The sequence below is a fragment of the Dermochelys coriacea genome, chromosome 5, assembly GCF_009764565.3.
Source record: "Dermochelys coriacea isolate rDerCor1 chromosome 5, rDerCor1.pri.v4, whole genome shotgun sequence".
Taxonomy (NCBI): Eukaryota; Metazoa; Chordata; order Testudines; family Dermochelyidae; genus Dermochelys; species Dermochelys coriacea.
The window spans coordinates 9,846,182-9,862,937 of NC_050072.1; the positions used below are offsets into that span (position 1 = coordinate 9,846,182).

Below are 16,756 nucleotides of genomic sequence, written 5' to 3' on the forward strand. Positions count from 1 at the left end.
TCATAGAGCTTGGCTATAGACAATGGATCATGTGGTGTGGTGTGGTCTTAATGAAAGCTGGAGGCATGTAGGTAGGAATAGGGCATCAGTAGGTTTCTGGTATAGGGTGGTGTTTATGTGACCATTGCTTATTAGCACCGTAGTGTCCAGGAAGGGGATCTCTTGTGTGGACTGGTCCAGGCTGAGGTTGATGGTGGGATGGAAATTGTTGAAATGATGGTGGAATTCCTCAAGAGCTTCTTTTCCACGGGTCCAGATGATGAAGATGTCATCATTGTAGCACAAGTAGAGAAGGGGCATTAGGGGACGAGAGCTGAGGAAGTGTTGTTCTAAGTCAGCCATAAAAGGTTGGCATACTGTGGGGCCATGCGGGTACCCATCGCAGTGCTGCTGATTTGAAGGTAAACTTTGTCCCCAAATGTGAAATAGTTATGGGTGAGGACAAATTCACAAAGTTCAGCCACCAGGTTTTCTGTGACATTATCGGGGATACTTTTCCTGACAGCTTGTAGTCCATCTCTGTGTGGAATGTTGGTGTAGAGGCTTCTACGTTCATAGTGGCCAGGATGGTGTTTTCGGGAAGATCGCTGATGGATTGTAGTTTCCTCAGGAAGTCAGTGGTGTCTCGAAGATAACTGGTAGTGCTGGTAGCGTAGGGCCTGAGGAGGGAGTGTACATAGCCAGACAATCCAGCTGTCAGGGTGCCAATGCCTGAGATGATGGGGCGTCCAGGATTTCCAGGTTTATGGATCTTGGGTAACGATAGAATACCCTAGGTCGGGGTTCCAGGGGTGTGTCTGTGTGGATTTGTTCTTGTGCTTTTTCAGGGAGTTTCTTGAGCAAATGCTGTAGTTTCTTTTGGTAACCCTCAGTGGGGTCAGAGAGTAATGACTTGTAGAAAGTGGTGCTGGAGAGCTGCCTAGCAGCCTCTTGTTCATATTCCGACCTATTCATGGTGACGACAGCACCTCCTTTGTCAGCCTTTTTGTTTATGATGTCAGAGTTGTTTCTGAGGCTGTGGATGCATTGTGTTCTGCACGGCTGAGGTTATGGGGCAAGTGATGCTGCTTTTCCACAATTTCAGCCTGTGCACGTCGCTGGAAGCACTCTATGTAGAAGTCCAGTCTGTTGTTTCGACCTTCAGGAGGAGTCCACCCAGAATCCTTCTTTTTGTAGTCTTGGTAGGAAGGTCTCTGTGGGTTAATATGTTGTTCAGAGGTGTGTTGGAAATATTCCTTGAGTCGGAGGTGTCGAAAATAGGATTCTAGGTTACCACAGAACTGTATCATGTTTGTGGGGGTAGAGGGATAGAAGGAGACGCCCCAAGATAGGACAGATTTTTCTGCTGGGCTAAGTGTGTAATTGGATAGATTAACAATATTGCTGGGTGGGTTAAGAGAACCACTGTTGTGGCCCCTTGTTGCATGTAGTAGTTTAAATCGCTTGGTGTCCTTTTTCTTTTGTAGAGAAGCAAAGTGTGTGTTGTAAATGGCTTGTCCAGCCACGAGGAAGTTTGTGTGGAAGGTTGTTTTTTTATGAGAGTATCCAGTTTTGAGAGCTCATTCTTAATCTTTCCCTGTTTGCTGTAGAGGATGTGGATCAGGTGGTTCCGCAGTTTCTTTGAGAGTGTGTGGCACAAGCTGGCAGCATAGTCTGTGTGGTATGTAGATTGTAATGGATTTTTTACCTTCAGTCCTTTTGGTATGATGTCCATCTGTTTGCATTTGAAAGGAAGATGTCTGTCTGTATCTGTATGAGTTTTTTCATGAAATTGATAGATTTCCACTCCATACGACTAAATTCAGTGCATAATGACAGGTTTCAGAGTAGCAGCCGTGTTAGTTTGTATTCGCAAAAAGAAAAGGAGTACTTGTGGCACCTTGGAGACTAACAAATTTATTTGAGCTTAAGCTTTCGTGAGCTACAGCTCACTTCATCGGATGCATTCAGTGGAAAATACAGTGGGGAGATATATATATACATAGAGAACATGAAAAAATGGGTTACCATACACACTGTAAGCAGAGTGATCACTTAAGGTGAGCTATTACCAGCAGGAGAGTGGGTGGGTGGGGGGGGGGAACTTTTGTAATGATGATCAAGGTGGGCCATTTTCAGCAGTTGACAAGAATGTCTGAGGAACAGTGGGGGGTGGTGGGGGATAAACATGGGGAAATAGTTTTACTTTGTGTAATGACCCATCCACTCCCAGTCTCTATTCAAGCCTAAGTTAATTGTATCCAGTTTGCAAATTAATGCCAATTCAGCAGTCTCTCGTTGGAGTCTGTTTTTGAAGTTTTTTTTGTTGAAGTATTGCCACTTTTAGGTCTGTAATGGAGTGACCAGAAAGATTGAAGTGTTCTCCGACTGGTTTTTGAATGTTATAATGCTTGACGTCTGATTTGTGTCCATTTATTCCTTTACGTAGAGACTGTCCAGTTTGACCAATGTACATGGCAGGCGGGCATTGCTGGCACATGATGGCATATATCACATTGGTAGATGTGCCTGTAAAGGAGCTTCTGAAAGTGTGGCTGATGTGATTAGGCCCTATGATGGTGTCCTCTGAATAGATATGTGGACACAGTTGGCAATGGGCTTTGTTGCAAGGATAGGCTCCTGGGTTAGTGGTTCTGTTGTGTGGTGTGTGGTTGCTGGTGAGTATTTGCTTCAGGTTGGGTGGCTGCCTGTAAGCAAGGACTGGCCTGTCTTCCAAGATCTGTGAGAGTGATGGGTCGACCTTCAGGATAGGTTGTAGATCCTTGATGATGCGTTGGAGAGGTTTTAGTTGGGGGCTGAAGGTGATGGCTAGTGGCATTCTGTTCTTTTCTTTGTTGGGCCTGTCCTGTAGAGGTGACTTCTGGGTACTGTCTATGTATATAAATCTCCCCACTGTATTTTCCACTGAATGCATCCAATGAAGTGAGCTTAGCTCACGAAAGCTTATGCTCAAATAAATTTTAGTCTTTAAGGTGCCACAAGTACTCCTTTTCTTTTTAAGGTGAACCTAACTTTGTCAACCTAACTTTGTAGCCTAGATCAGACTTTACTCTTCCGATCAGTACTGATCAGTTATAGTATAACATTAAGACTATTTTAGGTGGAAATTCCAAGAACAGGGATTAGATGTTAGCACTTCTTTGGTGACTCAAAAAGAAAAGGAGTACTTGTGGCACCTTAGAGACTAAGGTGTTAGTCTCTAAGGTACCACAAGTACTTCTTTTCTTTTTGCGAATACAGACTAACACGGCTGCTATTCTAAAACCTGTTTGGTGACTCAGTGATACTAATGTCAGTTTTGTGCAGAAACAAAGTTTCACTTCCAGAACATAATGGCATATACTTTTCTGTTGCCGCAAAGCTTGTCTTGAAGAACACCTGACCATAAAGGATGATTTCTGTAATTGGTCAGTCTGCGTTCAGTCATGAACCATTTTGTTGATTAACTTATCAGTTCACCTTCTTGTAGTAAATTTAGGCCATGCTCACTAATAGTTCAACTATTTTAATTAATAGATTTAGGTCAGATTTAATAATTTGGTGATTGTCTCCTAGCTTTTCAAGGCAACCAGCTGCTTTCATAATTATTCAAGGAAAGTTTGTGATAGGGAAGTTCCAGTGTTATAAATTTCTTTCCTCTTCTAGAGATTTATGATGGCAATAAGCTAACTTTCATTTAACCTGTGTGTACCTTGAGTTTCTAATAGAAAACTCATTATAATCTGCTCATTTATAGCCAGCAGGTCACTATAACATGAGCAAGGTTGAATTTCAAGAGCAGTAAGAGGATACTCTTATCCACAGAAAGCTTCAGATGTCTACTTTTTTGTTGTTGTAATGGTTTTCTTTTTGGAATGGGAACAAAAACAATATAATTACTGCCTCACCTGTTACTCTTAATACTAATTTTGTTTAGAATCAACATTCTATAGCCTTCTATTGAACATATTCCTCATTGGATTCTAGGAAAATTAACTGAGCATGGAATATTTCACCAACTCTTGAGGGTTTTTTTTTTTTTTTTTGTATTGCATTGAGGAAGACATTCCATTGTGTTTAGAGTTAGCATTGGAAGAAACTAAAAGTGCATATGATCTTAATTTTCTGCTTTAGTATGGTGAATTTGGTTTAATGTAGTGAAATGTTGTATTCCTTTATTCCTGCATTTATATCTACAGGGTTTTGTTTTTCACATCACTTAGGACTTGTTCACTTTGGAATTTTCCTTTTTATGTTGGCATAGTTACTTCTGTACTCTGCTGACGTGCATCCACTTCTAAGCTTTGTCCCCCTTCCTGCTCACCCGACAACAAGTTCCACATGTATAAGGAACCGAAAACATTGGAAGCTACACAGCCCTGCACTCTCCAGGATGTGCTGAAGAGCACTGACCCTGCAGATTGACAGATATTTGCAGGAGGGTTTTTTTGTTTTTGTTTTATTCTTAAATGATTTTAGAAAGTCTGCAGTGAACGTTGTCAGCAGGAGATTTTGTTGCTAGCAGACTAGGCAGCATTTTTTCCACCTGGCTGTCTAAGGTGTACTAGGTTGGGCCTATTTTCTTATGGACTTCCTAGAACTTTCAGAAAAACAGGGCTCCTCTCCAGCAGTTTTTGACACTTAAAAAAACCACCAAAACACTTACTTTTTTTTCTGTTGGGTGGGATATTCTTTAAGGTTGCAGACTAATATGGCATTATGAGTGCATTACTTTTCAAGAATGTTAGACATAAGTGTTATAAATTCAAAAAACACAGGAGATAAGGCTGCAATGTTAAACAAGGCACCCAAGCTACCTGAACTCTAGGTTCTTAGCAATGTCCTGGCAAAACAAACCCGTGCTACTTCAGTGTTCCATAATAACAGGTTTCAGAGTAGCAGCCGTGTTAGTCTGTATTTGCAAAAAGAAAAGGAGTACTTGTGGCACCTTGGAGACTAACAAATTTATTTGAGCATAAGCTTTCGTGAGCTACAGCTCACTTATGCTCAAATAAATTTGTTAGTCTCTAAGGTGCCACAAGTACTCCTTTTCTTTTTGTTCTATAATAAACAATGTTGGTACTTGTGACCAAAAACTACAATGTTGTATACTTAATTGCTCAGTGGTTACACTGCTTTATGGCTAACTTTGAAACCATGCGCAAAACACACAAAATAACTGTTACAAAGTCCTGATTTATGAATAGCACACTGAAGGCAATCATCCCCCATGCTCTAGCAAAGGCCCAATCTGCTCAGGTACTGAGGGCAATCAACCTCTCATAGTCAGTGTTTAAGAGTTCAGATACCAACTCTGTATTTTTCCCCTTTGGCAGTCATTTATCCTGTCATCACACAGTTCATGTGCCTCAATATACACAATTCATATTTTCCCCTATCATTGGTGTAGCATTGTAACTCCAGTCGGCTACCAAGAGGGCAATTTTCCCACCAAATAAAGCTTCTATTTATCTTTTTTATTTTTGGAATAGCAGGTTGCCTTGTCTTTCTCCCCCTCCTGTTCAGTTGTGCTTAGATTCAGCCTCGCAGTGGCAGAGGTAGATTGGTGCTGTGCTCCTGTAACTTTACCTATCGTACCTGCAGTAAATTCAATTGACTAGGGTTTCTGGATGGTGGAAAAAAGTTCTCACTTATCCAGGTGTGCTCTCGGCAAATGGATTAATCTGAGCTATGGCATTCTTAAATTCAAGCAGCTGCGTGAGTAAAACAGACTTTCAGTGGTTCTTATAACCTACTTAGCAGTTGATGAGCAATTAGTGATCTTGTATTGCTGTATGTAAAAGAGAATTTGAATATTTGTTAAAATGAGCGATTAACAGTGTTGGTTAAATGTAGGCATAGTATCTGTGGATGCGGTGTTCCAAAGTCATCCTCATTGACTTCTGTAATATGTTTGCACTTAAAGTACTGGTCTGATTTATGATCATGTGTGATGGTCTTATGATGTTGATTGATTGTCTGACACTAGAGACCAGGTTGAAATCCACCAAATGAATTATTACTTAAAAAAAAAAAAATACATACAGCTGAAAGAGCTGCTTTTCATTTGAAGGAAAATCCTTTTTATTTCTTGACACTTTTTTGACCAGCACTTCGTTGATCCACATGAAGAATTCAGTCATGCTCGTGTAAGTTTTGGACATTGTTGAAACTCCCATTCTGCTGTGGAAAGAGAATGTTTCATACATAACCTTCTCGGGTTGATGAAACTGTGGCAAGCATTCAGTTTGGTAATGGAGTGCCATATCATCACGCTAACGTGAAATGTTTGAAAGTTGCTTCAAAAACTGTCAGCATGGCTGAAAGCCATGAAGTTACCCTCCCAGGGGATTGTTGGCAAAGCGAGCTCCATTCCCTTATCTCCATAATTTATATGCAGAGAGTGGAACATTTTAGTGCTCTGTTTAATAGTAATGACATTAGGACATTACAATTAAATAATTCTACCTTAGGAGTGATAGGTTGGTTTATTGCTTTAAAAAGAAAGCTTTGCTGTTAAATTATCACTTCTTCCACTTTCCCTCCCCTCTACCCACATCACTACTCCTATCAGCTGAATGAAATTGGCTGATCATACCACCAACTTGTCCTTAACATCAGTGAAAGCATTCGGTTCTTCAGGGTAAGATAGTATTCATCTACCAGAGAACATATTTCTTATTTCACAATGCTTGGCGGCCTTTCTAGTTGTTTATTTTAAGCCGTTTATGTATTTCTAGAGACTGACATTGTTTCTGAAGGGGTAAGTGTCTGTGGACATCCTGAATTCTGTATATATAGATAATCCGTGATGTATTGTGGGGAAGGAAAGGGGGGAACCAAATTGGCTCATTAGGATTACATTTAACCTGCTGTAATGATTGACCTCTTGCATACATCAATATTTTATAAGGTCTTTTACTTTACCTTTTGGCCCAAAGGGAAATTAGTGTGGCTACTGTACAGATTTGGATACTCTACTTGCAGGTAGAACAGGCACAAGACAGTAGGAAGCAATTTTGAATGGGTTGAAGTGATTGACTAGATCAGTGATGCTCAGACCTCAGTAGTTCAGGAGCCAAATTAGCAATCAAGATTACCCAAAAGAGCCACAGTAGCGTGAATTCATTATTTCATGTATTCATATTTAAACAGTATGATGGGGAAATATTTAGTTTATATATAAATTATATATTATTTTCACAGGACAATGACTGACCAAGTATTGACAGGTTTCAGAGTAGCAGCCGTGTTAGTCTGTATTCGCAAAAAGAAAAGGAGTACTTGTGGCACCTTAGAGACTAACAAATATATTTGAGCATAAGCTTTCGTGAGCTACAGCTCACTTCATCGGATGCATGCAGTGGAAAATACAGTGGGGAGATATTATATACACAGAGAACAGAAACAGTGGGTGTTACCTGATCACTCTCATTATAGTGTGTATGATAAGGTGAGCTATTACCAGCAGGAGATGAAAAAAAAACCTTGTAGTGATTCATAGATTCATAGATACTAAGGTCAGAAGGGACCACTCTGATCATCTAGTCCGACCTCCTGCACAGCGCAGGCCACAGAATGTCACCCACCAATCCTATGAAAAACCTCACCCATGTCTGAGCTATTGAAGTCCTCAAATCATGGTTCAAAACTTCAAGGAGCAGAGAAGCCTCCCTCCAGTCAACCATGCCCCATGCTACAGAGGAAGGCAAAAAAACCTCCAGAGCCTCTCCAATCTGCCCTGGAGGAAAACTCCCTCCCGACCCCAAACATGGCAATCAGCCAAACCCTGAGCACATGGGCAAGATTCACCAGCCAGATACCCAGGAAAGAGTTTTCTATAGTAAATCAGATCCCATCCATCTAATATCCCATCTCAGGGGATTTGGCCTATTTACCCTGAATATTAGATCAATTACTTACCAAAATCCCATCATACCATCTCCTCCATAAACTTATCGAGTAGAATCTTAAAACCAGATAGATCTTTTGCCCCCACTGCTTCCCTTGGAAGGTTATTCCAAAACTTCACTCCTCTGATGGTTAAAAACCTTCGTCTGATTTCAAGTCTAAACTTCCTGGTGGCCAGTTTATACCCATTTGTTCTTGTGTCCACATTGGTGGTGATCAAGGTGAGCCATTTCCAGCAGTTGACAAGAACATGTGAGGAACATGTGTGGGGAGTAAACATGGGGAAATAGTTTTACTTTGTGTAATAATACATCTACTCCCAGTCTTTATTCAAGCCTAATGTAATGGTGTCCAGTTTGCAAATTAATTCCAATTCAGCAGTCTCTTGTTGTAGTCTGTTTTTGAAGTTTTTTTTGAAGAATTGCAACTTTTAGGTCTGTAATCGAGTGTCGAAAGAGATTGAAGTGTTCTCAGACTGGTTTTTGAATATTTAATTCTTGATGTCTGATTTGTGTCCATTTATACTTTTACGTAGAGACTGTCCGGTTTTGCCAATGTACATGGCAGATGGGCATTGCTGGCACAGGATGGCATATATCACATTGGTAGATGTTCAGGTGAAAGAGCCTCTGATAGTGTGACTGATGTGATTAGGTCCTATGATGGTGTCCCCTGAATAGATATGTGGACACAGTTGGCAACAGGCTTTGTTGCAAGATAGGTTCCTGGGTTAGTGTTTTTGTTGTGTGGTTGCTGGTGAGTGTTTGCTTCAGGTTGGGGGGCTGTCTATAAGCAAGGACTGGCCTGTCTCCCAAGATCTGTGAGAGTGATGGGTCGTCCTTCAGGATAGGTTGTAGATCCTTGATGATGCGCTGGAGAGGTTTTTGTTGGGGGCTGAAGGTGATGGCTGTTGTTTTCTTTTTTGGGCCTGTCCTGTAGTAGGTAACTTCTGGGTATTTTTCTGGCTCTGTCAGTCTGTTTCTTCACTTCAGCAGGTGGGTATAGTAGTTGGAAGAATGCTTGATAGAGATCTTGTAGGTATTTGTCTCTGTCTGAGGGGTTGGAGCAAATGCGGTTGTATCGTAGAGCTTGGCAGCAGACAGTGGATCGTGTGGTGTGGTCTGGATGAAAGCTGGAGGCATGAGGGAAGGAATAGCGGTCAGAAGGTTTCCGGTATAGGGTGGTGTTTATATGACCATTGCTTATTAGCATCATAGTGTCCAGGAAGTGGATCTCTTGTGTGGACTGGTCTAGGCTGAGGTTGGGATGGATGACCTGGTGGATTTGGTGGGATGGAAATTGTTGAAATCATGGTGGAATTCCTCAAGGGCAAAGTGTGTGTTGTAAATGGCTTGTCTAGTTTTTGTAAAGTCCAGCCACGAGGAAGTTTATGTGGAAGGTTGTTTTTTTTTTTAATGAGAGTATCCAGTAAAAGCATCCTGATTGGTTAATAATTAAATCAGTGTTTTAATATCACGTGTCTCCTGTGGCTCTTTGCAGCACTTTAAAGAGCCACTTGTAGCTTGTGAGCTTCAGTCTCAGCATCATTGGACTAGATGCTTTTGTGCTGAAGGGTGGGGTACAGATCATTTGGTGCTCAGTGGGTGTATCCATAATACTCCCTGCCCCAGTAATGCCCCTGGGATATGACCACCTGAGCTATGTCTGTTTGGAAATCCCAGCAGTGGTTTAGTGTCAGCCCAGAGAGGCTTTCACCACTGGGAAATAATCAAATACAAATGAGCTTGGTTAGAATCTTAAGACGAGGTTTGTCTATATTTGGAGAGAAAGCGGTTTTGCTCTAAAATCCGGGACAGGAGGTTCCAAAGACAGAAGGGCATCTGTATAGTTAGGGCTCTACCAAATTCACAGTTCATTTGGATCAATTTCACAGTCATAGGATTGTAATAATTGTAAATGTCATGATTTCAGCTCTTTACATCTGAAATTGCATGGTGTTGTAATTTTAGGGTTCCTGACCCAAAAGGGAGTTGTAGGGGGGTTGCAATACTGCTACCCTTACTTCTGTGCTGCTGCTAGTGGCGGTGCTGTCTTCAGAGCTGAGCAGCTGGAGAATGGCAGCTCTGAATGTAGAGCCAGTGCCAGCAGCAGCGCAGAGGTAAGGATGGCATGGTGTGGTATTGCTACCCTTACTTCTGCGCTGCTGCCTTCAGAAGTGGGCCCTCAGTTAGCAGCCGCCACTGTCCGGCCGCCCAGCTGTGAAGGCAGCATTTCAGAAGTAAGGGTGGCATGGCATGGTATGATATTGCCACCCTTAGTTCTGTGCGCCTGCTGGCGGGGCGCTGCCTTTAGAGCTGGGTGCCCAGCCAACAGCTGCTGCTTTCCGGCCACCCAGCTCTGAAGGCAACGCAGAAGTAAGAGTGTCAATACTGTGCCCCTCCCTGCCCGCCAAATAGCCTTGTGACCCTCTTTCTCCCACCCCCCCCCCACTCACAATTCCCTTTTGGGTCGGGACCCCCAATTTGAGAAACACTGGTCTTCCCTGTGAAATCTGTATAGGATAGGGTAAATGCACACAACAAAATAGAGTTCATGGTCCGTGACGTGTTTTTCATGGCCATAGATTTGGTAGGGCCCTATCTGTAATGCTTGTCTTCATAGGCTTGTTTGAAGGAGGGGACACATGAAGGAAAAGTTACAAGAGACTATTGGTTTTGATCATTGTGATTTGGTTGTAGAAGTACCCAGTACAAAATTCAACTTGAAACCTAAGAGCTGGCTATGGTGGTTCTTCCCCCCCCCCCCCCCATCTGTGTCTTCTCTAAATTTTCTTTCCAGCTGCTCAGACTGTGCCTGCACAACATAGGATTTTCCCTTCCCCAGTTCCTTTTCTGTGATTCTAGATGGTCAGCAGATGAATTCTATGAAAGAAAATTTTGCCTGAACTTTACCAGGAAAAAATTAGTAACTGCAGTTTACTGAGTTAGGTGATGACATTTCAACTTCTGAGAATTAAATTCAAAAAGTTGCTGTCTGTGACTTATCAAATGCTTGTAACTTAGGTTAGGTTATATTGGAGTCGAGAGCCTCAAAATAATGTCAAGTATATTGGCTGCCTTAAGCACATGAACTTGTATCAATGTGTGTCAGGTTATGTTTCTAATATTCCCACGGAAAAGGTTTCAGAACAGAAGGCATCAGAAGCCTGAGCCTGAGCCTGAAGCCATCAATTTGACTGGTTTAAAATGGCTGATTGCTTAGAGGTCAAGCTGTAAACAATGAAGATAAATTTCATAGCAGTTTCTTCCCCACTATTGGATAGCTGTATGGTAGGATTTTCAGTGTGAATACTCGTGAAAGTAAGAACTAACTGCTGACTAGAATCACTAACTAAGGACAGATATGATTCAAACTTTTCTGCAGATGTTCTGTTGAACCCTAATTCTGGACTGCAGTATCCCTATTGTTCCATTCTTATGTTCCTTCCAGGGTGGATAAAAACCAATGATTTAAAAAAAAAATCAAAACAAATTTTTTATTTAAATTTAGGTTTTTTTCCTCAAAGCATTTTATCAAAAAAATCCACCTAAAGATATTTTTAATTAAGATAGATATCTCATCATGGAATAGGGATTATAAATTCTATTCTATAGTATGAGACAATATATTCATGTAATGTTTAAGAAAAGTTTTGTAAATGACTTCCAATAGTTCATGGATTAGGGACCCAATCTTATAGAGTTCCATAGGCTTCTGTATAGATTATTTAGGTTAATCTTTCTATCTACCCAATGGGACTCGGTGCTCAGTCTAGAAGGTACCATCAGAGATGCTTAGTTTTGCAGTTCTCAAACTTCAGATTTGTGTTTCGAGAGGTAACATGCTTGTTAACAGCAAAAATGTTTTAAAATAAATAAATAATATATAGAGATGAGAAATAACAGACCTCAACTCTATTGTCCTTCTGCAAATTTGTGTACATGGAGTCAATCCCTTACCTCTCTCTAAAAGTGCAAAGTTTCAAAAAGTTCAAAGAATAGAAGATTGTTGGGCCGGAATAGATCTGGACAGGGAGAAGGAGTCTGGAGATAAATGTGAGAAGTGAGGGACATATGCTTGTTTTGTTAAAATATTATGTTTGCTGTTGAAGAAAAAAATCCAGAATACTTAACGTTGTTGTTTTAATTAAATAACACAATTTAAATGACTGTCTGGTGATGTTCTCCTCCTAATACACGGCATGGCACGAAAATCCTCCAAATATTAATGATTAACCTATTGAATTGGAGATAGTTCACCTTCCAAGGACTTCATACATATCTGCTTCAATTACCTTTGGTAAACGAAATAACCTAACAATCATTCATTTTCTGATATAGCTGTAAAACTAATCCGAAAAATTTTCAAAATAAATCACTGTTTAAAAATGTATAGTGTGGACCTTCTAAAAATGAAACTTACATCTATCTCTGAGTTGTGAAGAATATGTATTAAGGTTATAACAACCAACAAGAATCCACTTTTATGTAGAAAACCATGATTAAATTTAGTCTTCCTGACTAGTGATTTAAATCATGATTTAAATCAATTTGATTTAAATAAAATCTACCCTGGTTCCTTCTAACTAGCAGTTCAGCATATCATGCTGATTTTAAGTACAAAATCTGTGAAATGGACAAATATTAAAGAAGTGAATATTGTACTCATTTTCATGAGGGTCCTGGCCTAGATTTGAATCCAGATCTGTTGCGATAAAAGGCTAGTACAAAAAGTAATTTCAGTACCAGCTCATTCAAATTTATAGCAGCATTGCTTAGTGTATTTGGCATATGCATCACCCTTGGTACTGCTCTCTGACATCCGACCAAAAGTTAATAGGTGTTTGATCTGATGTGAAATGAGTTGGTGACTCTTTTTGCTGAGTACCGAGAGATCAGACATCTGTCACAAAAAATGACTGGCAGACCATAGCATAGAAACCAAAGTTTGGATTTATAATAATATAGATCAGTGCCGTTCATTCCACCCCTTATGTATTCTAGGCAATGGTCCTCAACCAGGGGACCGAGGCCTCCTGGGGAACCACAAGCAGGTTTCAGGGGGCCCATCAAGCATGGCTGGTGGTAGACTCGCTAGGACCCAAGGCAGAAAGCCAAACTCTGCTGTGCCGGACTGCAGCCTGGGACCCAAGCTCCACCACCTGGGGCTAAAGCCGAAGACTGAGCAACTTAGCTTTGCGATGCTTCCTGTGCCATGGGGCCCTGAGCAGTTGCCCTGCTTGCTATCCATTAACTCTGGCCCCAGCTTTTATATGCAGAAAAGCAGTTGTTGTGGCACAACTGGGCCGTGGAGTTTCTATAGCATGTTGGGTAGTGGCGGGAGGCTCAGAAAGAAAAAGGTCGAGAACCCCTGTTCTAGGGGAAAGTGGAGAGGTGCTCGTGAGAGAAGAGAGCTGTCAAAGCTGACATTGCTGGTGGAGTGATGGGGACAGTTGACACAATATAGAGTAGCTGGATAGGATGAGGTTAAAATGCTTAGTCTTAAGGCAAGGACAAACAGCTTTGAACTCTGTGCATCTGAAGAAGTGAGTTTTTTACCCATGAAAGCTTATGCCCAAATAAATCTGTTAGTTTTTAGGGTGCCACCAGACTCCTCGTTGTTTTTGTGGATACAGACTAACACGGCTACCCCTCTGATAGCTTGAACTTGTTGCAGTGAAGGCTGATATTGGGCTACAGAGCCAGTCTTAGTACCATGTGGAATAGGATGATTTTTTTCCCAATGGTTATCAAATGTACTTTTCTGTACAGACCTGCAGCATCATTGCCTCCTAGTGAAGAAGAAAGACCTGTGTAGTGTCCTCAAGATCTACGTGGTAGTGGTTTGGCTCATGGTAGAAATACCTGCTATGTTGAGGCCTCCCTTCCTGCAGTGGCTAGAGTGAGGCTGTGCTGGCACTTTCAGCTGCTGTTAAAAGCATTTTAGAAACTTAGTAAATTCTCATGCTTTGTCTATCCCAGGATTTTTTTTTTAAGTATCTCCCAGTAAATTCAGCCTTTATGAAGACTTTTGCTTCGGTTCATGAAGCATAATTTAGATAATTGATTCTGCAGTGTAAAGAATAAAAGAGTTTGAGATGCAGAATCATGATCAAAGCTACTTTTATAAAACCAAACCCACAAGTTGTTTGAAGCAAATGTATTTCTTCTGCAGTGTTGTGATGTACTTTCATGGTGCAGTTGAATGTGATTTCTTCCTCACATTCCTCAGTAAAATCTTGGTTATCACTTAATATTAGATTGCTTAGCAGTGTCTGAGGCTGTCAAAAACATTTATCTTTGTCCAGAGATCTATGATAGCAAGTATACTAAATGAAGTTTTTAGATGCAGTGATGTGGCTGTGTTGGTCCCAGGATATTGCAGAGACCAGATGGGTGAGAAGTAATATCTTTTATTGGACCAACTTCTCTCTCACCAACAGAACTTGGTTCAATAAAAGATATTAGCTAAGGTGGGTAAGGTATCTAACTGAGTTTTTGACAATCTAAGATTGAGCCCTAAAAAGCTACTAATTTTTATGTATAGTTTCTTTGCTGAAGCAATGGCTTAAAAAAAAAAAATAGGTGAGGAAAAGTCTTCAAGAATCTACTAATCTTTTCAGAAGCTTCACTAAAAACTCATAAAGTAAACATCTCTTGACCAAAATTATATTAGATCCTCATGTAAAATGTGAAGTTAAATTAGGAGCACTATGCTCAAGATCTTGGTCCTCTCTTCTGCATATTTTATTTGATTCCCTCCCCTCCCCCCAAATACCAACCCACCCCTGAAGTTGCATTTATCTTGTAGGATTACACGATCTGGCAAATCTAAAAAAGATTTAGTTTCAGTAAAAGAAACCAAGTGTATTTTGTCTTTAAGGACAATGTATTGTGAAGGAGAAGCACGTGATTTTTTTTTTCCCTTTTGTGTATTGATTTAAAGAGGAAAAGAGTAGCAATATCTTGGGTGGATTTGGTTTAGGTATGAATTTAAAATATAGCTGTGTGGTATAATGCAGAAGTTTCAAAAGATAAGGTTTATTTTGGTGTGTTTCTTTTGATGCATTTAAATTTTCTTTTCCTGGCACTTAAGATTGAGCTGAGGTAAGCTCTTCTCATTTATTTGTTTGTGGATATAACCAAGCATTCATGATACAGAAGCAAGTAAGGGGGCTGTAGGGGGATTGTATTCACTGTCAGCCTGATCCTGCGATGCAATAAGCTTCTCTTGAGGGATAGTGAATGCCCTTAACTCCCCATGTGGTAAAATTCAGATAAAATACAGTATTTAATTCCAATTAAATATTTGGAAGTTACAGTCCTTTAACATGTTCATTAATTAACAAGTTTCTTTAATATAGGAGCCTGACAAGGAACGTATAGAGGAAGTAAGTAGCAAGAGGGCAAAGCTTGTCAGCACCTGGTTTTGGGAGTGCATGATTCTGACACTAAGCAGTCTAACATTTATTAATAAGAAACCTTCCCACTCTGCTATGAACTGTGATTTTTGATGTGAAATTGCCTTTAATCAAGGGCTGGGGTTTTTTTTATGTTTGCTTTCTTGGTTAAAGCTTTTGATAGTCAAATTTGCCATTTCTAATATTAACCAACACCATTCTCGAGACATGTCTGAAAGCATGCTCGTGCGATGTGGGCACAGACGTCTGCACACGCTCTCATCCTTTCCAGTGAGAATTTTCACAGAAGTTGGCTAAAGGGTTTTTTTTTCTAAATAAACATAGGTTTCTTTCCATTGCAAGGGGGTTTCCAGAAGTATTCCATATGTTCATTGAGTTGCCACCAGATTGGCATCCCTGCTCATTAGGGCCTGTTCTTGCTTTATCTCTTTGACCTTACATAGAAATGGAGAAATATGTTAGAGGTTCTTCAACATCCCTTACTGTATAAGTCATTCTTCCCTGACAGTATCCCTACAAACTTGGGGGGAGGCCTGAGCAGAAACAAAATGCTGCCACGAGTAGTAAAACCTGTTCAACATTAGAGAACTTTGATAAGCTAATATAAGCAAAAAGAGTTAAACTTTTCCAGGCTGTGGGTAAACCCAGCCATCAAAATAGTAGGCATTATGCAAGGCATCTCTTCCTTTTGTGTGTGCATCCCTTTATTATGCAGAGATGTTTGAGGGGAGGAGAAGATGAGATTGACTCCTCACCCCGCCTTGTGTGCTTGGGACAAAGTAGTGCCCTGTACAAGATAGTATAATATTATCTTTAAATGGAGTTGTATTGATTGATTGTATAACTCCAGCTAACGCACTGTTGGTACTCTAACTGGAGGGGGGAAACTCCTCCCCACCTCCTTCAGAAATAAAAGGAATTTTCCTCTAAAATGGAAACATACCCAAGCAACAGCGATTTGAGAAATGAGAAAGAAACATGGTGATTCAGAAGAGAGAGAAAAAAATCTACAAAGGATCTGGATCCCTTATTTGGCAAACCTATTTCTTTAATCATCTTGGAAAAAGCTCAGTGCTTTTTCATTCATTCATTCATTCATTCATTCATTCAGACAAATGGAAAATATTGCAAGTTTGAATCCAGTGAATGGTGGTCATGTATATAACATTTAGCCATGATGGATTACCAGAGTAAGTAGGATTTGATTTCAGCCACACTGTTTCAGCCTTCCACACAAATATCCAGAGCAGTAATCAAATAACTAATCTCAAGGAAACCATTAATAAACTGCTTCCATTGAACAAACTTGGCTTTCAACCTGTCTAACATCCTCTATTCCAGTAATGCTATATAGAGAGCAAAATTCAACTTTGAGTTATGCTGGCTTTTGGATGTCATAATCTTGGTTTCTTCGTTTTCCTCCAGCTTTGGTGAAGCTTGCTAGAG

General features: G+C 40.5%; 1 protein-coding gene across 8 annotated transcripts in view; it reads left to right on the forward strand.

Annotated features, from left to right (window-relative positions):
- Positions 1-16,756, forward strand: part of PIK3C3 (phosphatidylinositol 3-kinase catalytic subunit type 3) — a 153,075-nt gene that overhangs the window by 11,259 nt on the left and 125,060 nt on the right. For 5 of the 8 annotated variants that reach the window (XR_006281773.1, XM_043515453.1, XM_043515456.1 and 2 more), the window contains exon 5: positions 15,254-15,280. The exons of the other annotated variants lie outside the window; for them this stretch is intronic. Coding sequence is in view for 4 of the 5 variants with exons in the window: in XM_043515453.1 (XP_043371388.1) it covers positions 15,254-15,280 (27 nt within the window). In the remaining variant the exon portion in view is untranslated. The remainder of the gene's footprint in view (positions 1-15,253; positions 15,281-16,756) is intronic. 8 annotated transcript variants of the gene reach the window in all.